The sequence below is a fragment of the Rhinatrema bivittatum genome, chromosome 2, assembly GCF_901001135.1.
Source record: "Rhinatrema bivittatum chromosome 2, aRhiBiv1.1, whole genome shotgun sequence".
Classification (NCBI taxonomy): Eukaryota; Metazoa; Chordata; class Amphibia; order Gymnophiona; family Rhinatrematidae; genus Rhinatrema; species Rhinatrema bivittatum.
The window spans coordinates 11,405,129-11,431,202 of record NC_042616.1 but is presented as its reverse complement, the minus strand read 5'-3'; the positions used below and the strand labels follow the sequence as shown (position 1 = coordinate 11,431,202).

The 26,074-nt window shown below is 47.9% G+C and overlaps 1 protein-coding gene across 4 annotated transcripts; it reads right to left on the bottom strand.

Annotated features, from left to right (window-relative positions):
- Nucleotides 1–7,606: 7,606 nt before the first annotated feature.
- Nucleotides 7,607–25,239, bottom strand: LOC115083536. Of its 4 annotated transcripts, none has more exons than XM_029587419.1 (4): nucleotides 25,188–25,239; nucleotides 22,471–22,586; nucleotides 9,786–15,995; nucleotides 7,607–8,853 (listed from the first exon to the last, which is right to left on the bottom strand). In XM_029587419.1, the coding sequence occupies exons 3-4, from the start codon at nucleotides 15,774–15,776 to the stop codon at nucleotides 8,803–8,805; spliced, it is 6,042 nt and encodes a 2,013-aa protein (XP_029443279.1). In that variant the 5' UTR covers nucleotides 15,777–15,995; nucleotides 22,471–22,586; nucleotides 25,188–25,239; the 3' UTR covers nucleotides 7,607–8,802. The 4 variants fall into 4 exon arrangements, 3 of the variants coding, with proteins under 3 accessions (XP_029443279.1, XP_029443277.1, XP_029443278.1); XR_003854352.1 differs by lacking the exon at nucleotides 7,607–8,853 and having other exon boundaries at nucleotides 8,878–9,928; nucleotides 15,890–15,995; XM_029587417.1 differs by lacking the exon at nucleotides 7,607–8,853 and having other exon boundaries at nucleotides 8,878–15,995.
- Between the last annotated feature and the right edge of the window lie 835 nt (nucleotides 25,240–26,074).

Below are 26,074 nucleotides of genomic sequence, written 5' to 3'. Positions count from 1 at the left end.
AGGGTGGATGAAGATGTAGATTCTGGTTGATTAGTGATGAAGAGGATTTCTGTTTTTGCTGCATTAAGTGTAAGGTGGGGGTTGGTTAATAGCGAGTTAATGGAGGCTAGGCAGGATTCCCAGAATTGCAGGGATTATTTGAGGGTATTTTGAATGGGGATGAGAACTTGCACATCATCGGCATACAAGAAGTTGAGGCCTAGGTCGGCGAGGAGGTGGCAGAGGGGCAAGAGATAGATATTGACGAGGGTAGAGGATAGGGAGGACCCTTGGGGAATGCCTTGCATGAGAGGAAAGTGGGAAGATTCAGACTTGTCAATTTTTACTACATATTCTCTGTTTGAGAGATAGGAGGAGAACCATGAGAGTGCTGTGTCAGAGATGCCTATCTCTGCCAGCCGGGAAAGGATTTGGTGGTTGACCATGTCAAATGCTGCTGAGATATCTAGGATGGCAAGTAGAAACGCTTTTCCTTGGACCATACCTATGAGTATAGTATCTGTGATTGCTAACAAGAGATTCTCGGTATTGCGACCTTTACGGAAGCCAAATTGGGATGGGTGTAGGATATTTTGGTCTTCAAGGTAGTCTGTGAGTTGAGCGTTGACTACCTTTTCAAGGATCTTGGAGAGGAGAGGCAGGTTGGAGATGGGCAGATAGTTTGCTGGGTCGGAGGGGTCGAGGGTGGACTTTTTAAGGAGGAGCTTGACGACGGCAAGTTTGAGGGGGTCTGGGACTTTGCCAGAAGTCAGTGAGCAATGTATTATATCGGCAAGGGGTTTAGCAATGGTGGTGGGTATGGAGAATAGGGTTTTTGAGGGGATTGTGTCTGCTATGTGTGACGCCGGTTTCATCTTTTTAAAGATAGTTTCTATCTCCAGGGTTGTTGTGAGGTCGAGGGCACCAAGACAGCTGCCATTGTGGTTAGGGAGAGGGGGAGTGTGGGTGGGCTTAGTGGGGAAGCGGAGGAGGATATTGGAGATTTTGTTATGGAAGTACTTTGCAAGTTCTTCACATTTTTCCTTGGGGTTTTCTTCGTGTGCGGTGGGCGGAGATGGTTTTGTGAGATCTTCAACATAAGAGAATAGAGCATTAGAGTTGAATTGGTAGCCATGGATTTTAGATGAGTAGAAGTCCCGTTTGGCTTGGATGGTGGCTTGACGGTAGTTGTGTAGTGTGTGTTTACATATTGCTTTGTGTGTAGGGGAGTGTTGTCTGCGCCAGATACGTTCCTTGGATCTGAGCTCCTGTTTTATCTTTTTCAGTTCACTGGTATACCATGGTTTTTTTTTATTCTGTGAGTTGGGGATTTCTTTACGAGTCATGGGGCAGAGTTCATCGGCTATTGTGTTGGTGATGTTGTTCCAGGAGTGCAGGGCTGCATCAGGATTGGAGAGGTCAAGGTTCCGAGTTGCTTTTTCAAATGCTAGGGTGAGAGCCTCTGTGGAGCATGGTTTACGGAACGAGAGAGTTTTCTTCTGTGTTTGGGAGGGCAATGAGGGGGTGATGAAAGTGATACAGGCATTGATAAGGAAGTGGTCTGACCAGGGGATGGGGGAGGCTGAGGGGGTGTTAGGTGCTTGGATGTAGGAGTTAACAAAGAGGAGATCAAGGGTATGCCCTGCTTTGTGTGTTGGCGTGGCTATAAGCTGTCTGAAGCCTAAGGCTTTGAGGGCGAGCAGGAGTGTTTCACATGCAGGTGATGTAGGACTGGCATCCACATGGAGATTGAAGTTTCCGAGTATAACTGTAGGGAGGTCAGGCTTGAGGGAGTCTACAATAAATTCGATGAGGGGAAGGGTCATGCTCGAGTAAATTGGGAGGGGCATAGATGAGGCAGACCTGAAGGGCGGTAGATTTAAATAGCCCAATTTCTAATCGGGGGGGGGGGGGGGGATTGGAGGGTTGCAATTTAAGGTTGAGGTGTTTTTTGGCAGCTAGGAGTAGCCCTCCACCTCTTTTTTTAGGTCTCGGGATGGAGAAGATATCGTAGGCTTGTAGGGGGAGCTGGTTGATGAAAACATGATCTGAGCCAAGATTCAGTAATGGCGCATATATCAGGATTGTCATCAGTGAGCAAGTCGTGTAGGATGGGTGCTTTTTTAAGGATAGATTGTACATTGATTAAGGTTATGGCCAGTGTGGCTAGGCCTAGAAATTGGGTGAGGGGTGTGATCATGATGGGCACTAGTGATTTCCGGGATGTGGCTGGGTGTGTCTGAGTTATGTTGGTTATGCGCATGGATGGGTGGTGCAAGATAGGAATGGTCGAAATACACATTTCAAGACAGCAGGTGGGATACTTAGATAAGTACAAAATGGGAGGTCTGGCTAAGCTACAGAGTAATGAGCAATGCCTGAAATTGGGCTACAAAGAGAACAATCTAGGCAATATCTGAACTAGTTAAGCTACAGGGTACCAAGCAATGTCAGAAGTTAGGCTACAAAGAAAACAATCTAAACAGTATCTGAACAAGACTAGTGTCTATTGCAACGAAATCAATTTAGTGCGAGTCACAAGGAACGATGCCTCATGGGCCCAGTGTTGATCCAAACCAGGGTGGCTTCGCATTAATGAGCTCCCTGGTGATCGTGCACGGGAGTGGAGGGGTGGGACATCCTGCAATAGGGTCAGAGGGCAGGGGATGAGGGGAGAGTGGGGCACAAATACGGCACGAAAGGCACGTTTGCGACAGAGAGTAAAAGACTTTTGGAGGGTGGGGGGTGAATGGGGGAGACAAATATGAGTGGAGAGGGGATTAGACGCCGAACAGTCTTAATAGAATCCTGTTAGGTATAGAAACCTGATCCACTTGCCGTTCACGCGTGCAGTTCACAGGAATGGTCTCTTTGACGCTTGGTGTGACTGTGATGTGATGAAGGGTCGCACGCAGGGGCGCACTAAGGGGCATGCCCCTTAGGTCGCGCTCCTTTGTGCGTGCGCCACCCGGCGCCGCTGTTGAGCATTAAAATTTAAAGGGCTCACCCTGCGTCCCCAATTTGTGTCGTTGGTCTCTGGCTGGGCTACGATTGGGTGTGCTGAATCAGGGGGTGCGGCTAAGGCCTGACTGCGTTGCTATGGCCTGCGAGGCGCTGCTGGGTCTCCGGGGTGGCCTGGGTCCGCCCAAAGAGGCTCTCTCCCCGGCAGGAGTGCGCCAAACGCGCGAGCCTATATTGGGTCAGCTGGACAAAAAGAAGGCGCTGCCGGTGAGCATTAAAATTTAAAGGGCTCATCCTGCGACCCCGATCTGTGTCGTCCGTCTCTGGTTGTGCTGCGATTGGGCGTGCCAAATCAGGGGGCGTGGCTAAGGCCTGACCGCGTTGCTGTGGCTTGCGAGGCGCTGCTGGGTCTCCGTGTCGGCCTGGGTCCGCACAAAGAGGCTCTGTCCCCGGCGGGAGTGTGTCGAACTTGCGAGCCTATATCGGGTCGGGTCGGCTGGACAAAAAGAAGGCGCTGCCGGTGAGCATTAAAATTTAAAGGGCTCACCCTGCGTCCCCGATCTGTGTCATTCGTCTCTGGCTGTGCTGCGATTGGGCGTGCCGAATCAAGGGGCGCGGCTAAGGCCTGACCGCGTTGCTATGGCCTGCGAGGCGCTGCTGGGTCTCCAGGACGGCCTGGGTCCCGGAGACCCAGCAGCGGGACGGCCTGGGTCCGCACAAAGAGGCTCTCTCCCTGGCGGGAGTGCGCCGAACACGCGAACCTATATCTGGTCGGGTCGGCTGGACGAAATAGAGTTGGAACAATTACACTGCTGTTTAAGGTCATGTAAAAAACCTCGGACTAGAAAGACCAATAAAGACCATCTTTAAAAGTCAAACAGTGAAGTTTATTATAAAGAAAGGCGTGTTTTTTTTTAGGAGTAGCAAGTGTTACAAAGCAAGTGGTGTAAGCTCAAACCTACTCAGAGATCTATTGCTAGTGCACAGCTTTATAAGGGTTTACCTTCAGCCAATCAACAGGTGTCTGCGTTTACCCGCCCCTTATCCCTTGTCCAATCAGTAAATTTTGTGTGTGTACGTGCTTTGTTGCTGGGGTGCTTGTTCTGCCATTTACACTTGCTGTTAAGTTTCCAGGAAAGCAGTCTTCTTAGGTTTTGTTTTCTCAGCTCTAATGTCTCTTGTACTGACCATAATCATATATTCCCCCCTTTGAAGGGTTTCTCCTAGGAAACCTTCACACCTATCTGCGTCGCACATCGCCTGTCTTAGGTTGTTCCGCCTGACCAAGGCTATTCCTTAGTGGCTAGAGACTTACCCGTCCTCGTACCAATGTGCTCATTTTTCACAGATAGCTATTATTTGTGGTGGGGATTGATGCGTTGATGTCATTGGAATTCAAGAGCATCAGGTTCAAAGTCTCTGCTTGGTTCAGCATGATCCGTGCACTCGTCTGAGTTACCAACATTTCAGACACTTGATCGCGAGATCGTCGTAGGCAGATACAAAGGCATGGCAAGCAGAGGCAGACAGCAAGTCCTAGTATGACAATTGTACGTACAGAGCCAATTAGAATTTTTAAACCTGAGCCTAATCTAGAGAACCATGATCCAAGGGATCCAAAAGGATCACGGACATCCAGTCCTTTCCAGGTTTACACCGGCACATGAGCAATTGACGACATGTTTCGGGTGATCTCTTCAATTACTTCACCCTTGTCATCTATTTGAAGACAACAGTTACTGAGGTTAAATCTTCCACACAGTCCACCTTCTGAAGCTAGTATGTAATCTAATGCTAGACAGTTCTGGTAAATGGCATTCCGGAATCCCTTTTGCTGTGTAGCTAGTATTCTCAGTGCTTTTAGAGTTTCATTAATAATTATTTCAACAGCTTGCAGTCTGATAATACGATTTAAGGCATTCTTCACTTTCGGTGCATGTCCGGCATGACTCCTTGCTTCAATGACAGGGGAAAAGAAAAACTGATACTTCACACATTTCCAGCATTGCCCTCTGCTTCATGGCAGAGAGCTATGCTGCCGCTTACCCAACTAATCAAACTTAATATTTCACTTGGAAGCAGCTCCAGCACTGCTCTCTACATTAATGGTGGGGGTGAAAAGGGAATTGGAACATAAGGTTACTAAGAGCCAAGAGAAACAGTTAAGTATGAGAACAAATGTGTGAGGCTTGCTGGGCAGACTGGATGGACCGGTTGGTCTTCTTCTGCCGTCATTTCTATGTTTATGTTTATGAGTTCTATAACCCCAAGAGCCATCCTGAGCCCAGGCGGCAGGGTCATAATAGGCCACAATACTTCATCCTTCCAGTTACCTATCTTAAGGTCATGCTTCTTTCTGAGGCTAGAATAGATGCTATACAGGGGCATCCCTAGTTGTTGACCCATTTTTAGGGGGAATAAGAAAAATGAGGGACGAATGGTTCCCATGGTACAGGTTCCAAACCATACAATATAATCCATTCGGAGCAAACCAGCTCGGGAGTGTTAGTCCATTTCTCAGGGAGAGGAAAGGCTCACCTTCCCAACCAGTAAAGTTCGGAGTTACAGAAGAATTGGGCCAATAGGAAATTACCATTTGAGCTTTTGTGGTAAAGTTGAGGGAAGATTGTGACAAGCAAGATGAATTGCCTACAGCTATAGTGTGCAATACTGTGTAAGGTCTATGGATGTACCATGTTGCAACAATGGAGTGGGCCAATATCCACTGTGCTTTCCCATATCTGGGTGGTAATTGAATACTAGAAACATTATAGGGTGCTTTCCAATCCCATTCTTTTGCTTCCCAAGGCCAATTATCTCCCATATTGGTTCCCCCACAAACATAACAATTAGAAACATTTAGGGAAGTAAAAGACGCTATAAGAAAAAAGAAGATCCAGAGAAAAAGACAGATACTCAAAGAATAAGGAATTCAAGAAAACATTTGATCCACACTCAGACATATCTCACTCTAAGAGGGCAAACAGTGGGATATGGTATTTGAGTAATGTGATCAAAGCAGCTTTCATAGACAAAGGTAAAAAAAGACATATTACATAATCATTTAGCTGATTCAGCGAAGAAATGCATATAAGTAGTGGAAGTTAGACTAGAAAATGCTACAAAACTTGGAAAAACTGCATTAATTCTGTCTAAATAATGGCATTTGCAAATAGGTCCAAACAGCATCTGAGCAAAACACAAAGCAATACACACACAAAAGAAAATAAAATGATGAAATGTATGATGAAAGGTGTACGATGGCTTTCTTTGAAAACAGTTCACAGTCCAATTCCATGGCAAAGGATGCAGTTATAAGGATGGGATAATCTTTGAATTCAATGATGCATGCGGGGCAAACAGTTCTCTCGGCTTAGTGCACTTCAGTGACATTGAAGCACAGCCTTTCAATTCAGCACTAGGTATGTTACTTGATCAGAATCTAACATAAGAGCAAAACAAATTCAGATTAATCAGTGAGAAGATTCCATCAGTCATTACACAGAACATTAAACTTTGACACACAACTTCATTCACTCTTCAGGTGTAAAGACACACAACACAGAAAACAAACAACAAGTAACACATATGTTTTCTTTTGAGCTCAAACCGCTGATCAAAAATAAATTAGGCCAAAAAAGTGTTTGAAAAACAATATTTAAGTAGTGGCTAGATCGATCTAGAATAAAACAAAAGTAAAAATCAAAAATAGATCTGTGTAAAAATGAAAAACTGGGAAAAAAGAAGAAAATGTAATCTCCAACAATCTTCAAACGTTTCATCTGCTATTAACCTGGAACAAATATAAAATCTGGCAACATAAAGGTTAGAGAAATTACAGCTCAATTGAAACTAATCATTCTGATATTAATTCAGCAAATTGCAGTCATAAAGCTACCTTCTTTATTTTATATTGCTGTGCCTCTAGGAGGCGCTATACTCATTAATGCTCAGCTGCAGATTTTTTCTTTTCTCTTCTGGAATACACTCCTGCAACAGAATCTTTTGTTACTCAGATAACTCTTTCGCTTCTGGGGAAGTCTCTCTCCTCTGTGAAATGACAAATCATTGTTAATTTTGACATATAACTTTTACATAAGGGCAATTATAAATTTGCAAGAAAAGGCTTAGGGATGTACTTTAAGGGGCGGATTTTCAGAGCCCTGCTCGCCGGGAAGCCTATTTTACATAGGCCTCCCGGCGCGCGCAGAGCCCCGGGACTCGCGTAAGTCCCGGGGTTCTCCGAGGGGGGCATGTCGGGGGGAGGGCCCGGTCGTCGCGGCATTTCGGGGGCGTGTCGGCAGCGTTTTGGGGGCGGGTACGGGGGCGTGGCTACGGCCCGGGGCGGTCCGGGGGCGTGGCCATGCCCTCCGTACCCGCCCCCAGGTCGCGGCCCGGCGCGCAGGAGGCCCGCTCGCGCGCGGGGATTTACTTCTCCCTCCGGGAGGCGTAAATCCCCGGAGAAAGGTAAGGGGGGGGGTGTAGACAGGGCCGGGCGGGTGGGTTAGGTAGAAGAAGGGAGGGGAAGGTGAGGGGAGGGCGTTAGAGGATTCCCTCCAAGGCCGCTCCGATTTCGGAGCGGCCTTGGAGGGAACGGGGGTAGGCTGCGCGGCTCGGCGCGTGCCGGCTATACAAAATCGATAGCCTTGCGCGCGCCGATCCAGGTTTTTAGCAGATATGCGCGGCTCCGCGCGTATCTACTAAAATCCAGCGTACTTTTGTTTGCGCCTGGAGCGCAAACAAAAGTAGGCTATTCGCGCGCCTTTTAAAATCCGCCCCTAAGTGTGCCAGTTTTTCTTTTCACTGTAAACGAAACTAAATATTCTTGCTAACTCAAGGCTATTCTTCTTCTTAATATCTTCTAATTCCTTGCCAATCTGTTTCTAAACTAAACTGATCAATTCATTAAAATAGAGTCTCTCTTTTTTCCTCTGACTCTCTGTCCGTCTCTCTGCATTCCCACTCAGCTGATCCCCCCTTCTGCACTGCTACTCAAGTTGTACTCGAGTTGTACTCGAGTTGTAAACTTTAACACTAGTAATTAACACCTTGGGAACTCTGAAACAAGGAGAAACAATACATCCTCTTCTAATAGTAAATCAAATCCAATTATTAAATGACAGTAGCTTTAAATAAACATTTTTTTTTCACAAGCATGACGCAGCGCAGGGAACAAAAAATGCCACTAGATAAACAGCAAGAAAATGAATTTCTCAGAACTCTGTCTTAGAGAAAGGCGCCTGGAAACTAACTACACAGTTGTGAAAACTAAAACGAAAGTGAAGGGGGTGGGAATCACCCCAGCACCCTCTCTCTGCCCGACACAAAAGAATTCCAACTGTGGGGGCCAAGGTAAGACTCCAGCTCCCAGCAGCCTGTCATGAAATATGAAACCGCTGGATATCTCACTGAGCTAGCAAACCTCTGAGCCATGCAGACAAGTGGCACTTCACAGAGACCCGCCTCCGAAAAGGTGGGGGCCTGATGCGAGCGAAATCTAGAAAACTGAATAAGCTTAGAAAATGCAAATGAGGCAGAGACTGAGAAATCTACTCTGATAGAAAAATCTACGCAGAAACATACAAATATAACAACAACAATAGTTGAGACCCCTTTTATAAGAAAGGGACCCAGGGCCTTACCTGCTCAGACGTCTCGGACGAGGCCAAAAAAAGAACTCAGGCTCCAGAACCTGTCATGGACCCGTCATACGGGTGCCAGGACGTGTCACGGCCCTGTTTGCACCACTCCTGGGTGCTGCTTACTGACAACAGTCACGCCCGAAGCGCCTGGCACCCGTCGGTAGCGTTGGGCAGCCGCCGCATGCCCAATACCGGAAACGGATGTCCTGTGGAGGCTTGATCAGGGCTTCCCGGGATCCGAGTCACGGCACCATATGTAAAAATCCTTGGACTAGAAAGACCAATAAAGACCATCTTTAAAAGTCAAACAGTGAAGTTTATTATAAAGAAAGGCGTGGTTTCTTTAGGAGTAGCAAGCATTACAAAGCAGGTGGTGTAAGCTCAAACCCACTCAGAGATCTATTGCTAGTGCACAGCTTTATAAGGATTTAACTTCAGCCAATCAACAGGTGTCTGCGTTTACCCGCCCCTTATCCCTTGTCCAATTAGTAAATTTTATGTGTGTACGTGCTTTGTTGCTGGGGTGCTTGTTCTGCCATTTGCACTTGCTGTTAGTGTCCAGGAAATCAGTCTTCTTAGGTTTCCTTGTACTGACCATATTCATACAGTCAGAAATTGGGGGTCTAGGCAGAACTGTACCTTTAGTTACCACCCATGAATTATTAGTTCTAAAATATGTATAATTACATGAAATAGGATTAGGCTCTGTATGATTGTTGGTACAGAGGTATCCTCTAGGTGGCAAACTAGCCGACAATGGTGGGAATTTCGTTCTCCCTACATATTGGGACCATAATTTACCTGCCAAGAGGTCCAATGACACATTTGCATGACCGCACGCATTAAATCCTATAATCTGGCATAATCTTACAGGCGAGGCAACAGCTGGCAAATGATTCATAGCAATTGGAAAGGAGTACAAATAATACAATCTGAAATATTCTCAGGTAAAGCTTTGGTCAATTCCTGGACTGTTTGAACCCATATATTATTCATATATGTTGCACCAACACCTCTCATAGGAAACATTCACACCTTGAAATGCCCCAAACAAAACTACTAGTTATCATCCACATCGTGATGCTTATATCAGATATCTGAATAATAAATGGATAGTTTTTCTCTCTTCTCGGTCTTGTCCAAATAATACTACTGACGTATGTCTCTAGTATGAGTCCACACCATCTCTCCCTTCAAACGTACGGCAGTAGGTGTAACGGCTTCAACTTGAAAAGGACCCAGATACACCGGGTCTTTCCAAGTCTTGTGTGTAAAATGTGTGCGCCAGACCAAATCGCCAATCTTGATAGTAGTCTTCCCCTTCTCCTTAAGTGGGGATTTAGGAGCTGTTAGAACAGAAGAAATATATTTCAAAGCAGATAAAACATTTGCCCAATAAACAGGGAATCGATCAGGAGTAACAATGTCTGTCAATGACTTCCAGGGCACAGGACGTCCGGTACTAATTTGGTGAGGAGACAAATTATGCTTAGAAGACGGAGCCTGACGTAAATACATCAAGGCCCATGGTAAACAATTTAACCAACTTGTCTTGAGCTCCATCATAAGTACACGAAGTCTATTTTGTAAAAGTCCATTACAGCGCTCCACCAGCCCATTGCTGGTGGGGCGGTACATTGAAACTCGTCGGTGGTGGCATTGCAGATTTTGTATCAGGGATGTCATTAAATTATTGGCGAAATGCGAACTATTATCAGTTACTATAGTTGTTGGAAATCCAAATCGGGGAATAATCTCAGTGCATAAGGCTTTTGCCATTTGTGCAACTGTCTCTTTCTTGCAAGGAAAGGCCTCAACCCACTGAGAGTAGGCATCTACACAAACAAGTAAATATCGATATCGACAAACTCTCTCACCCATATCTGTGAAATCACAATGCCACTCAAGACCAGGCCCCATAGGCTTTGGAATGGTCCCCGATTGTACCTTAACTCCTCTACACGGTATCGCAGTCTGACATACCGTACAAGCTTGTACATAACTATGACACACACGAGATAATTGTGGGGCCCACCACTTTTCTTGTAATTGTTGACTTAACTGTGTAGCAGGCGCGTGTGCAGGTAAATGCAAATAGGGTAATAATTTATGCATAGCAGCTATAGGTAGACATGGCTTACCAGAAGGATGAATATAAAGTAAACAATCATCCTGAGGAAAAGGTTGAAGAATGGCTCCTGCCATTTCCCACATTTGTCTTTCATCCTGCGTATACTGCTGTTGTAAATCATATATAATTTGTACTGGACTTCTTCTGTGAATGAAGTCTTCCTCCTCCGGCCAGCTGTCTCCTACATCGGGAGGAGCTTCTGTAAAACTCCCTTCATTCTGATCTTGCATCCAGTCCTGCTGACTGGCCTGTGCCCTTGCTGTAACTAAAACATTAGTGCCAGCAGCAGTCCCCGCTGCCTGGTCTGCCAAGTAATTACCAAGGGCTTGCCATGAGGCATCAGGAGGTTGATGTGCTTTAACCCATACTATGCTTACTGGAATCTGAGCCTCAGAGTATTCTGCCAATACAGTAAACAACCGCTCCCACATAGACAAGGAAGCTAGGGAAGTCCCTGTGCTAGACAACATCCCTCTCCTTTTCCATTTCTTGCGACAATGATGAATTGAAGCATATACATAATGAGAATCTGTGTATACAGTTAGAGCAGGTTTCAGGGCATCCGGATTGTCTACTGACATATAATGATTGGTACATGCCCAAGAAACAGCACATAACTCTGCCTCTTGTGCTGACCATTCGTTAGGCAATTTAAAGGATTCCCTTTGTATCACATGATCCTGCTCATAGTCCAAGCGTACTGCGCCAAACCCTGTTCCAGTGCCTAGACCTCCCCCTGCACCAACAAACCAATGAGAACCTTCTGGTATCGGGGTCGATAAAATAATTAGCTCATCTTTCATTTCTGCTGTAGTGCACACATGATCCTTCGCTATCCCTGCCTTCAATATATCCTGTAACACAACAACCTGAGGAGGCACTTTCTTTCCCCATGGTTTTAAAGTGGTATTAGAAGATACTAAAAGGGCCTTATATTTTCCTATTCTCGAGTCTGTCAACATTAACTGGGAAGAATTTAACAAAAAGGCAATATCGTGAGAGGAATGTAAAACAACATCTGCATAAGGAATCTGATGCTGAGTTTTCTCCCTGGCAACAGCCGCTGCCACTATATCTCGCTCACATGAAGTCATGCCTTTCTCAACCCGGGAAAATATGCCTGACAAAAACATGACTGTTTGACCTGATTGCAAGCCCACGGCTGCCCATGTATCAGTCCCGTGGGTGACCCACAATTCAATGGGCATCGTGTGATCGTATAAATGCAATGGGACTGTGCACGCGTCAACAATTAATTGATGCAACTGCTGTCGTTCATCTAAAGTCAGGGAAACCGGAGACTTCCCAGGACCTTTACAATGATCATATAAAAAAAGTGCTCGTTGACTAAAGCCTGGTATCCACAAACGGCAGAAGTTCAGAAGACCCAATACTGAACGGACTGCTGTAAGTGTTTCTGGGACCTGCTTGTTTACCAAAGCTTTTACAATATCACTACTAATCATTCGTGAGTTAGGACTCAATTGGTTCCCTAAAAAAGTTACTGTACGTTGTGCAATCTTTAACTTTTTACGATTCACTTTATAACCATAATCAAACAGTAACTGCAATAGCTGGTGTGTATATTGTAACGCTAGGGTCTCCGTTTGAGCTGTCAACAATATATCATCTACATACTGGAGCAAAGTTACTGAATCAGGCAATTGTCTCTCAAATTCAGCCAGATCCCGACCTATCTGGGTACTAAGGAGTGTAGAGCTATCACGATACCCTTGGGGTAAGCGAGTCCATTGGTACGCTTGGGAGCCAAATCGAAACGCAGTGAGGGGGCGTGACTCACTCTGCAAGGGAATACAAAAAAGAGCGTGAGCTAAATCAATCGTGGTTTTATAATCATAAATCGGAGTAGTATGTAATAGCGTGACCGGATTCGCTACATTGGGAAACACCGGAATCGTTAAATCGTTTAAGGCTCGTAGATCCTGTACCATGCGCCAACGCCCATCTTTTTTTTTAACTGGACATAATGGGCTGTTAAAGGGGGAAATGGAGTTTTCCAATACGCCTTCTTTTATTAACATATCGATCTCCTTTTGAATATACGGGCGGGCCTCAGGAGGAAGACGATACTGCTCCTGCATCGGGCCCGTACCCTTCTGTTTCAAGCGAATGCAATGAGCCGCAGCTGTTTTACTCAACCCAACTTCCCCTAAATCTGCAGAGGACCAAAGGGACGGGGGTAACTGACTTAACATTTGATCCCGGGCGCTTTGCGCTGCTGCTGCTATTCCTACCAGGAGGGAAGACGAGGGTCCTTCTTCAAACACGCCGCACTGCAACTGCACTTGAAACTTTGTTAGTAAATCACGACCTAATAGATTTACAGGGCAATGTGGGGCATATATAAAATCTCCTTGCTGCGTTTGATCACACCACCGAATTTGACATTCCTGAGTAAAAGGCATATTGGTAGTTACTCCAGAGAAACCCGTAATAGCAGAGGTCTTTTGTGTCAATTTAACAGTAAGGGGAAGCTTTTGCAAAACCGAATACGCAGCCCCCATATCTACCAGAAAAGACACCGGTTGACTATTAATGGACAGTGTAACTTGGGAATCTGATAAACCAATTTGGACCGAACTCAAAGCGACAATTGCACCCGGCTGACATTGGGGACTTTCATGAAATCTACCAAATGAATTGCCCCTTCTGGAAATATGATTCACGTCTCTTTCCTTACATTCTCTTGCTAAATGACCAAAGTTACCACACTGCCAACATTGCAGCTGTGGTTTACGCCTCTGTGGAGATGGACAATCAGGGGCGTAGTCCCATGATCTATCATCCCTTCTACGGTCATAACCCCGGCCCCGGGGCGGTCCGCCCCTTCCTCGCTGGAACGACCGTGGGATATCGTTCCCTGGCAAAGGGGCATTAACGTACATCGCATGTTGCAAATCATGCAAATTCCTTCCCTCCGGTAAACCTTGGTTAGCCACCGTGGCAGGAGACCGTGAAACCCCATTGTTTGCAATTTGCAAAGAACATAATTTAGCTTGCAATCTAACTAACTCATCTCCTGGTTTTGCAACCTCTTCTTCGTACTTCTGCAAATAATGGAAGAAATGGCTGTTCATAGCGGGCCAATCCATGCTCTCCAAACCTACCACGTTTAAAAGAGGGGTCCGCATTTTCTCTGGTAATGATTGCACAAACATATAGCTAAACATTGGCAGCTGATTAGGAGAGCTGAACGGCTCCCCCATCTCCTGCTGATAAATAGTTTGAAACCCATGCAAATGCTCATCAAACGTTTTAAACTTTGGATTCCAGCGTGCCGCTGTTAAACGGGTGAAGTCACACTGCTGTGGATATAACTGGCGCAGGCTCTGCCACAGGGCAGCTCGGTGCTGGTTAAACCCCTCCCCATCATATAAGTTAGAATCTATAACTCTCGCCCTCCCAGCGGTTGTCCACACAAGCGTGGGCTTCATCCCAGGGGTCTGTGCCAAAACTGCCTTTAAATCTCCCACCGCCAATTGATAGCTGCTCGTATGTTTCTCAAATTCACTTATCCATGGCCCTGCACCTCGCAAAATACTGGGCAACTTGTCTAGCAATGTCTGCAAATCAGCAAAAGACCACGGGGAATATACATTCATAGGTGGCTGTACCGGAGACGTTTGTTTTATCAAAATAGATAAAGCTTTTCCAGATTCTGACACACCAAGAGGACCATTGGATGGATATTTACCCTCATATTTTTCCCAAACAGTCAATCCCGTATGCATATATGATTGCAACTTATGCGACCAGTCAGGACTGGGCGTGCCCCGGATAGCACTACGGGCAGCATTCATTCCTTCATGTGTCAAATCACCTTCTAACGGGTACGTGGACATCTGGGGGGGCAACTGGGAAGTCCACACATTCAGATGAGTAACCCAGGGCACAACATAAAAGCTCGATGATTCTTCCCTAGCAACATAATCACGGGGAAGGAGGGGCTCTCTCTGGGCACACGTAACTCCTATGAAATCCTTTTCAGAATCCTGCAAGAGAGGAACTGCGGCAGGTGCTGTCCTATCCCGCAGCTCCATAGAATGTGTTTTCGATGGCTTAGATTTGGATATTTTGGGTACAGCGCCAGAGGCAACAGGCGCTGCAGGAAGATGCATCTGCGTTATGGGAGTATTCATCGGTGACTTTAAATGATGTTCCAGCACTTCTCCCTGATGTTCTAACTGCTGAAGCTCCAATGCATCACTCAACTGAATCCTTTGTGCAGCAATTTGATCTTCCTTTATCTTATCCCAATCTTCTTTAGTAGGCATATTGATACTGTGACGGGATCTCTCTTGACCATGCTTTACATTAAAGTTTTTCATCCCCTTAACCTGCTCGTCTAACCCACAGTCTGGTTCCACAGGTCTACATTCCACTCGGCCTGCGATATCAAACCACGCCCGTTCCTCACCCCCCTCTATGCGGGCTCCTGAAACACTCGAGGGTCGGGGAGGGCACTCGGCAGGACAAGGAGTGCCTTTAACTCCGTCCTTGCCAACCTGAGAAACATCTGGATATAAAGATTTATATCCAACTGCCGTAATAGGTGGATCAGGAGCTACAGAAGTAGGCGGTAATGACTGAAAGCCGGAACCTGGCTGCAAAACCTTAATGCTCTGAGGCTGAAGGATGTCCTTCCGTGGTTCTAAAGTCAAACCGCTAGCATAACATGGTGGAAGTTCATTTTCCACATTAGACTCAATTTTAACATCCACAGGCAACTTATTCTGACTTTCTAAATATGTTTTGGTCAAAATAAACCAGCTGTGTACCTGTATATGACTGGCTAAGCTCTTATCCTTAGTTTTATACTTATTCCGTATAAACTGTAACATCTGTATTAAGTGGGATGTCTGGAATGACCCTCCAGCCGGCCAGGCTAAGAAGGCATCCGCGTCCGCCCACTTAACCCATTTGTCATGAACTTTACAAATCAATTTCTCATTTGGCTTCTGGTAGGTGATAACTTGTTGTACTGGGACAGTGGAGTCCTGCTCCGCAGTGGACTCACCCCTATCTTTCTTAAAGTGTTTCATAATAACAGCAAAAATAAAAAAAATAAAATAAAACACAGCAACAGGCAAAAGAAACTTAAAATACTAGCTAAACACAAACCAGAAATATACGTAGCATATACACTAGTACTTACCCCTATCACGGGGGTCTGGGTAGCGCTATCTTACCCTTATTTCGGGATCATGTTGGGGGCACCAAAATGTTCCGTACGCGCTCATTCAATACCAACCCAAAAATATCTGTGAAACAAATTCTTTATTAGAGCAAGAATGGCAAGCACAGAGTTTCTGGGGAGTAGCGGGCTTTGCTAGCAAACAGGGGAAGTCCCAAAATCTACTCAGTTCTACCTCCACATAGCCTTCACTTATATGTAATTTATTTTTACAATCTCTTTGTTTTTCAGCCTTGGCTGATTTCAACTGGAGAAATTATTTACCTGATAATTTCGTTTTCCTTAGTGTAGACAGATGGACTCAGGACCAATGGGTATAGTGTACTCCTGATAGCAGTTTGAGATGGATCAGATTTCAATCTGATGTCAGCCCCTAGTACATATACCCCTGCAGGAAGTGCAGCTCTTCAGTATTCTCCTCGAAAAGCATTGTGGATATATGTGTGACTGAGTAATTGATTAACTTTATAATTTGATTAACTTGAATAACGTCATAACTTGGTTAAATGTTAAAACTTGAGTAACTTGAACTGGTTGATTGACTATAGCTGGAGACCGCCAGTGTACTCAACCGGAAAGCGTCAACACCCGGCAGGGTGGATGCCCTAGGTAAATGAAAACATGGCTTACCCTTGATTCATTGAAAAACCATGTATAACGGCAGCTAAGGGTGGGATGCTGAGTCCATCTGTCTACACTAAGGAAAATGAAATTATCAGGTAAGTAATTTATCCATTTCCTAGTGTGTAGCAGATGGACTCAGGACCAATGGGATGTACAAAAGCTACTCCCCTACTGGGTGAGAGGCTGCCAGTGACCCACTTAGTACTGCCCTTGCAAATGCAGTGTCCTCCCGAGCCTGAACATCCAGACGGTAAAATCTGGAGAAGGTATGGAGGACCATGTCGCCGCCCTGCAGATCTCGGCGGGTGACAGCATTCTGGTTTCTGCCCAGGATACTGCCTGGGCTCTGGTAGAATGGGCCTTGACCTGTAGAGGCGGAGGCTTGCCTGCTTCTACATAGGCCGCCTTGATGACTTCCTTGATCCAGTGGGCTATTGTTGCTCGCGAGGCCGCTTCTCCTTGTCGCTTCCCGCTGTGAAGGACGAAAAGGTGGTCCGTTTTTCGTACGGGTTTGGACATTTCCAGGTATCTGGATCGGAGTCTGCCGATGTTGAGGTGGCGTAGACTACGGGCTTCTTCCGAATTCTTCAAGCAATTCACCATTGGTAGCGAGATGGTCTGGTTAAGGTGGAAGTGCGAGACCACTTTGGGGAGGAAGGAGGGAACCGTGCGTAGTTGGATGGATCCTGGGGTGAGCCTGAGGAATGGCTCAGGGCAGGACAGTGCTTGTAGCTCCGAGATGCAGCGGGCTGAACAAACTGCCAGCAAAAACACCGTCTTTAAGGTTAACAGGCAGAGGGACAGGCCTCGGAGGGGTCTGAAGGCGGTTCCCGCTAGGAAATCCAAAACGAGATTGAGATTCCACAGAGATACCGGCCACTTTAGTGGTGGGCAAATGTGTTTGATTCCTTTCAGGAAGCGTGACACGTCTGGGTGAGAAGCTATGCTGTCGCCCTCGCTCTTGGAGCCGCAGCATGACAATGCGGCCACCTGTACCTTGATGGAGTTGAGGGACAGTCCCTTCTGTAAGAATTCCAGGATCACGGGAACTTTAAATGAGTGTGGCTTGATGTTGTGGTCTTCGCACCAGGCTTCAAATACTCTCCAAATCCTTATGTACGTTAATGTGGAGAACTTGCGTGCTTGGAGGAGGGTGTTGATTACAGCCCCCGAGTATCCGCTCTCTCTCAGGCAGGCTCTCTCAATGGCCAGACCGTAAGAGAGAATTGAGCTGGGTTCTCGTGGAGGATCGGACCTTGTTGTAGCAGGTCCCTGTGTGGAGGCAGGGATAGGGGGTTCCCTGCCAGTAGTCTTCTCATGTCTGCGTACCAGGGTCTTCTTGGCCAATCCGGAGCCACCAGAAGAACTAGCCCCCTGTGTAGCTGTATCTTGTGAATGATTGCGCCCAATAAGGGCCACGGCGGCCAGTCTGTACCAGGGCATTGATCCCTTGGGACTGCGGTTCCCGCCTGCGGCTGAAGTACCTGGGAACTTGGGCATTGGATCTGTTTGCCAGAAGGTCCATGTCCGGTGTCCCCCACCGATTCACTATCATTTGGAAGGCTGCGGATGACAGCCTCCATTCTCCTAGGTCTAGACTTTCCCTGCTGAGATAGCCGCCGTGATGTTGTCTTTCCCGGCGATGTGGACAACGGAGATCTCCTGGAGATTTGCTTCCGCCCACGCCATCAGAGGGTCTATTTCTAGGGACAACTGTTGGCTTCTGGTTCCCCCCTGTCGGTTGATGTAGGCCACTGTTGTGGCATTGTCCGACATTACTCTGACCGCTTTGTCTCGAAGTCTGTGAGCGAACTGCAGACAGGCTAGTCCGACTGCCCGTGCTTCTAGGCGATTGATGTTCCATTCCGCCTCTTCTGCGTTCCACTGCCCTTGGGCGGTTAACCCCTCGCAGTGTGCTCCCCATCCTCGTAGACTGACATCTGTGGTGAGTAGGGTCCAGGTTGGGGAGGATAGTCTTGATCCCCGGCTCATGTGGCTGGCCTGCAGCCACCACTGAAGCTGGGTCCGGACTCTGCCCGGGAGTGACAGACGTACGGTGTAGTTCTGGGACCATGAGCTCCACCGTGATAGAAGTGAGCGCTGTAGGGGCCTCATGTGGGCTCGCGCCCATGGCACAACTTCCAGTGTGGATGCCATCAGCCCGAGGACTTGCAGGTAATCCCATGCTGTGGAATGAGGATCGTTCACAAGGTTTGCAACCAGTTCCACAGTTTTGATCTCCTTGTGGGGGTCAGGCTGACCTTGTCTTCTTTGGTGTCGAATCGGACTCCTAGGTATTCCAACGACTGTGAGGGCTGTAGGAAACTTTTGTTTGTGTTGACCACCCATCCTAGGCTCTCCAGTAGATTTATGACTCTCCTGGTTGCTTGGTGGCTTTCCTCCGGTGACTTTGCCCTGATCAGCCAATTGTCTAGGTAAGGGTGAACGAGGATTCCTTCCTTCCTCAGTGTTGCTGCCACCACTACTATTATCTTGGTGAACATCCGGGGTGCTGTGGCTAACCCGAAGGGTAGTGCCCGGAACTGGTAGTGGTGGTCCAGGACTTTGAAGCGTAGGTAGCGCTGGTGTTCCTGATGAATTGGAATGTGTAGGTAGGCCTCCGAAAGATCCAGGGATGTGAGAAACTCTCCCAGCTGTATCGCCCTTATTACGGATCGTAGGGTTTCCATGCGGAAGCGGGGAATCCTCAGGTGGCGGTTGACCGACGAGGTCCAGGATGGGCCTGAATGTTCCCTCTTTCTTGGGGACGATAAAATTAATCGAATAATGTCCAGTATTTATTTCTTGTGGAGGCACTGGGGTTATGGCCTCGAGAGCCAGTAGTCTGGACAGTGTAGCTTCCACTGCCGCCCTCTTGAAGAGGTCGAGGCAGGGGGACTCCACGAACATGTCTGGAGGGGTTCGTAGAAAATCCAGGTAGTACCCCTCCCAAATGATGGCTAGGATCCACTTGTCCGAAGTTATCGCAACCCATCTGCGGTAGAATAGGGCTAGTCTGCCCCCTATGTCTTCTTCCCTTGGACGGGTCGGCTGAATCTCATTGTGGGGTTTGGCTGGGGCCTCTACCCGAGCTGGATCCCCCTCTTGCTGTGCTTGTTCCGAAAGGACTGGTTCCTGCCTGTAGGGCGTGGCGCTCGATAGTTGCTCCTGTAAGGATTGAAGCACTGTGAACTTCTGCCCCTGGAGGACCTGGGGAAGGGTCGCTGGCTTCTCTTCGTCTTATCCTCCGGCAGGCGCGGCAATGGGGACTCGCCCCATTTGTCAGCCAGTTTCTCTAGTTTGCTGCCGAACAGGAGGGATCCTTTGAAGGGCATTCTTGTGAGGCACGTTTTGGAAGATGCGTCAGCCAACCAGCTTCAGAGCCAGAGTTGCCTCCTGGCCGCCACTGCAGATGACACTCCTCTGGCCGCTGTGCGCACTAGGTCGGAGGCAGCATCCGCGAGGAATGATACTGCTGGTTCCATGACTTCTACCGGGGTGTTGTTCCTGGTTTGGGATAAGCAGGCATGTATCACCACGGTGCAGCAGGACACAATTTGTAGAGACATAGCGGCTACGTCAAATGACTGTTTGAGGATGGATTCCAGACGCCGGTTACATGAGCATCCTTGAGCGCTGCTCCTCCCTCTACTGGGATAGTGGTGCGCTTAGAGACCGCGCAGACCATGTCATCAACTCTTGGGCATGCAAGAAGATCTTTGGTTGCCGGGTCCAGGGGGTACAGGGCTGCCAAAGCCCGTCCCCCTTTGAATGTGGACTCCGGAGCATTCCATTCCAAGTTAATCAGCTGTTGTGCCGCTTGTTAACAGGGGGAAATGGCGAGAAGTCTGGCGAAGACCCTCCAGCAGGGGGTTCGGTTTAGGTTCCCCCGAAGTACCTGGGCCCGGGATAGCGAGCTTCGTCAGGCATTGGGTGACCAGGTCCGGGAGCTCGTCCTTTGTGAAGAAGCGTCTCATGGCTCGGTGAGGCTCTGTCCCCGGGGGGAGCTCCCCCTCTTCTAGGGGCCCGGCTTCCTCCTCAGAGATGTCAGTGACCCCATAGGTGGGGCTTCTGGGTAGTGGAAGCCTGTGCCTAGGTCTTGAAGGGCCTGGGGCATGAGGGTCCTCCGGTGGAGCATGTGGCTGATCAGCCAGAGGTTCAGTTTGCATTTGAACAAAGGCGAGAATCCCTTTGAAGAACTCCACTCATGAGATCGACGCTGGATCCAAGCTGAGGGGCGCTGGTTCCCTGGGGGTCCCCCTGGGATCTGCTAGGTCCGGGGTGCCCCCTGAGGAGCTAGTACTCAGCCCTGGGTGGGACTGGCCCTGAACTCGATCTCCCAGGGCCTCCTCACATTGGGTGCACAGGGTGTCGGCCTCCTCGCTTTGTGCGGCTCTGATGTGACATGCTGGGCAGAGGCCTTGAGCCCTGATTCTGGTGGTGCCATGGTTGTCAGCGCGTAAACTCTTATGCGCTCTGGTGCACCTAAGATGTGCGTCAGAGTTGTGCACGCAGCTGTGCGTCCAGCCGTCGATATGCGCACAGCTCGGTAGGCATGCAGGGCGCACGTATTCTTGTGAGTCCGGCCCTTGTGCGTGCAACTTATGCGCACAGGGATTATGTGCGTGTAAGTCTATTGGCACATGTGCTTTGTGCGCCTAGCTCGGATTTGTGCGCTCGGGCCAAACGGCGAACAGCGCAGCGAATAGGGCCAAGATGGCGACGGCGAGCACGCGGGCAATATGGCAACCCCCTCGGAGGGTCTCCACGTGGGTAGACCCTTGGAAATAGCCGGGGCCAGGCCCTTCTAAGGCGGATCAACCTGGTGGCACTGGTCCCGGCCGGTGACCTGTGCTCCTCCTCGATCCTCAGAGACCGAATTCAAGCAGAAGATTTCTACCTTACCTTGTCTTCGGCGCTTCCCGGTTTCGTCCCGGGCGGTCTCTGTCTGCGGGGGGAGAGGGCAAATACCTTCACCACCACACTCAAAGGTGCACCCGCTGCCTCTCAGCTGCGCCTGAGGATCTGGGGCTAGGTCCTCGCTGCGATTCGGCCGCCGGACTGAGGCTCACCTCCAAGGGACCACGGAAATCATCTCGGGAATCTCAACTGGGGGAGGGTATCATCGCAGGAGAGCGGGGCTCGTCTTCAGGTAGGTTTCTCCTTTAAATTTTGGTTTTCTTCTTTGAATTTGGTTCAAATGCTGTGAGAGCATGCAGATAGTCCCTAACTGCTATGGAGATGGAAAATACTGAAGAGCTGCACTTCCTGCAGGGGTATATGTACTAGGGGCTGACGTCAGATTGAAATCTGATCCGTCTCCAACTGCTAGCAGGAGTACACTATACCCATTGGTCCTGAGTCCATCTGCTACATGCTAGGAAAATGGCTTTTCAAACAAGCATTTTATAAAGAGACGGGAGAATAGAAAATATTTAGAAACAGGCAGAAGAACGCTGGCACACAGCACTTAGGATTGTACAGTAGAATGGTCCACGAACTCTACATCACTATAAACATAATTGTAACACTATGAATAGTGAATTTTACCCGTGAACAGTACCTTACTGGTACAATTGGTCATGACCTACTACACTAAACAATTGTCTTTAATGATATATTGTAACCGAACCTTTAGCGGCACCTGTTAGAATGCACTATTGTACGCCCTCACTTACGTTAATTTATGGGCCTACATGTAAACCGTTGCAATGGTATATGACTTAGCGACGGTATAGAAAAGATTTTAAATAAATAAATAAACATTCCTCCAATCACAGGTTGCCAGTTTTCAGCTCAGGTTTCTGTATACGTGCAACTTTCCTTGTGCCAGCTTGTCATCCTTTATCATGCTCAGTGTGCAAAGTCCAACAGTTCAGTGTCTTTCAGGTTTCCAGCATAAGCAGTTATATACATACCTCTGAACTCTACCAGGATTCTACCTACAAGTGTATTGCAAGGTCCTACTCCTGTGGCCCCTTGTCTTCTTTCGGCTTCTGGGGCTTCACATGATGGAGAACCAGAAGAGGTCACTCTAAAAGACATTTGGAAGGTAGTTAATAGAATTGATAATTCTCTAGTGAAGATGGTTAATGATCTGTGTTCTTTTTCAGAGGGATCAGCTGCAAAATTGTTGGACTTAAACTCTAAAATGGGAGTTGTAGAGTCTCAATTATCCTCTTGGTGAAACCATACAAGCATGTCAAATGTCAATTAAGTCTTCACAAAATGTATAAACAGCAATGGTTAATGATAATTTGAATATATCTTATCATTCGGAGATGGTGGAAAATCGAATTAGATTTAGGAATTTAAGAATTTTGAATTTTACTAGGTCTAGATTGCTCTCTGGGAATGAGTTTTTCAAATGTTATATTACAGAGGTATTACAATTTCTACCTGTTTCCTTGGATTAATTGCTATATTCCTAATCTGTTGAGAATTCCAGGCACTGATCAGGGAGCTTCCGATGTATTTGCCCTGTATCAAGCCCTGATTTCTCCCAGTTCCTTCAAGGAGGATGTTATCACATCTGGGGATACGTTGGTAGTATCTTTTTCTTCTGAGATTGATAGAGATTAGGTATTCCGACAATATTTTAAATATAAGAATTCGTTATTCTGTGGCCAAAAAGTTTTGGATTTTTCCTGATGTCTCTATAGACACAAGCAAGTACTTTCTATGGGAGCAACATTTTTCCTGAAATTCCCCTATTAAGGGTCTGGTAACATTTAGGGGGAATTAGTTCATTTTTTGGACCCCTCACACTTTACATTTATTGCTGATAAATCCTAATGATCCACAATAAGGTGGGAGATTAAATATTCTAATATTTTTCTTGCTGGTAGGCTTCTCCTTGTAATGTGGCTTGATAAGATTTTCTTTACCTCCATGAAGCAGGATGTATATCTTAGAGGACTGCTATGTTAGTTTGTTGTACTTCTTTGTTTTGTATCATTATATTTGATGTAAAATTTAAAAAGTATAAATTTAAAAAAAAAGTATTTAAATTTCCCCCAACATCCATACAATATTTCAAACAGCTGACACATCGCCTGACACCCAGTAATTAAAACATAAGGATTTTTTAAAATGTATTTATTTTATTGAGTTTTATATACCGTGGTTCGGTTTCACCATCACAACGGTTTACAAAGTACCGATGACAAATCCCCTGCTGTCCATACCCGAGACCTTCTGATTTCCAGTCACCCTGAGATTGTTGTGGATTATTGGAGGCAGCATGTGGGTCTCTCCTCTCTTTTATATACACTCTCACACCCTTCCTCTCTGCCACTCACAAATATGCATGCTTCCTTCCTCGCACACACTCTCAAGAGGGATGCCAGGCAGGGAAGGGGGAAAAGAGAGTGGGCCAGGCCTGTTAGAAGGGGTGAGCACTGGACGCCCATGCTGGGGCCAGCACTGTAATGGCATGAGCCCTCCTTAGTCTCTAGGCAGCAGCTGACTGAGTTGGCCAGTCATGGCAGCCAGGGGGACCCCCCCCATGACCGGCCATGATCCCTGGGTCTGCCCGGGGCCCAGCAGCAGTTCTCAGAAAAGCAGGGCAACACTGGGCAGGAAAGTGGGAGAACAGGTTCATGGCTGGGGGTGCTGGGCAGGGGGAGGGGAATAGAGGGGATGCTGGGCAGAGAGGAGGGAGGGAGGGGACAATACGTTTTTGTTTAACACCATGTAATTCCAACTGGCTAAGCAGCAAGCTAAGATGGCTTTTCCCTTTCTTTAGAAGGGGTGGGCACTGGTGCCAGCACTGCTCGTAAGCAATGCAATGGCATGAGCCCTCCTTAGTCCCTAGGCAGCAGCTGACCCAGGGACCCTCCCCCATGACCCCTGGGTCTGCCTGGGGCCCAGCACCAGTTCTCAGGAAAGCAGGGCGACACTGGGCAGGGAAGTGGGAGAACGGGGTCACGGCTGGGGGTGCTGGGCAGGGGGAGGGGAAAAGAGGGGATGCTGGGCAGAGAGGAGGGAACAATACATTTTTTGTTTAAACACCAGGTAATTCCAACTGGCTAAGCAGCAAGGTACGATGATTTGTTTCCCTTTCTTTACAAAAAAAGTCTTCTTTCCCGAGCTGAATGGTCCGCCTCTGGCTGCCAGAGAAGAGGGCCGGCCATGGGACGGAGGAAGAGTCTCGGCAGGGGAAGGGCCGCCCCTGGTGACGATAGGGAGGGAGGGAGAGAGAGAGAGAGTGGGGAAGGCACCGGCAGAGGCGGGAAGACGAGGCCACGCGCCGGGTCCCCGCCGGGAAGGGAAGAAGCAGGGCTGGGACGGCGGGAAAAAAGTCGCTCGAGGGCGCAGCGCCTGCACGCCCCGCCCCTTCATGACAAAGGACAGGCAGCGGATTGGAGGACGGAGGCCAGAAGGCGCGTAGGCCAGGCTCTGATTGGCTGGGGGGGGGTGACGACCAGCAGGTTAGAGCGCACATTGCGGTGCAAGGTAACCCCCGCCCCTCTCCTCTCCTCTCCTCTCCCTGCACTCGGTCGGGAGCAGCCTGACCCGTTTTGCTTCTCAGCGAGGGAGCCGGGTTTATTTACATTGCAACAAAGCGCGTCCTTTCACCACCATCCGCGGGGCAGAGCTACGTTTCGCAGAGTCGATCCTGCCTGCTCCTTACCTCCGGCGCCTGGCGCTTTCAATTCCGCTTTTCTATGGCTGCTGATGTCACTTCCTGTTGGAAGGGGGCGGTGCTTCCTGTGGCAGGAAGCAGTGCTGAGACCCGGAAACGCTGCAGAGAAGAGCAAGTTTGCTTACCGTAAACGGTGTTTCCGTAGATAGCAGGATGAATTAGCCATACTGTCATGGGACTGTCCGTCAGGCCCGGGAGGCGGAGCTTCCTAAGCCATGTCAGAGCTTTGCTCTGAGGCTGCGCGTGGGTTCCCGCGCCGGATTAACAGTTCTCCTCAGTCTGTGATATAGCAAGCGTGATCGTGTAGATCGGTCGATAGCCAGGGAGGTGGGTGGGTCAGCATGGCTAATTCATCCTGCTATCTACGGAAACACCGTTTACGGTAAGCAAACTTGCTCTTTCCCGTCGATAGCAGGCTGAATTAGCCCTGCTGTCATGGGAGTCCACAGCTCTCTGTCACGCTGAATTTGTGATTCTGTCTCGTAGCATGGCGTGACTAAGTGGCTGTCGACCCTGGTTTTAGTGAAAGTGATGACTGTAGGACCGATTGACCCACTTGTGCATCATTTGTGGCTTGTTGATGAAGACAGTAATGGGCTGCAAAGGTATGTAGAGATGCCCATGTTGCTGCTTTACATATGTCCAGAAGAGGGACCTGTGTGAGATATGCCAGAGAGGTTGCCACCTGTCGTGTTTGGTGAGCTTTTGGTCGAACGTGCAAAGTGATGTTCTGTTTGGTATGACAAAATTGGATACATTGAGCTATCCAACTGGCTATGGTTCGTTTCGCAACCGGTTTTTCTGGTGTGGTTGGGTTATAGGAAAGAAATAGTTGCGAGGGACGAGATGGCGATTGGGTTCTTAAGGTGTAGATT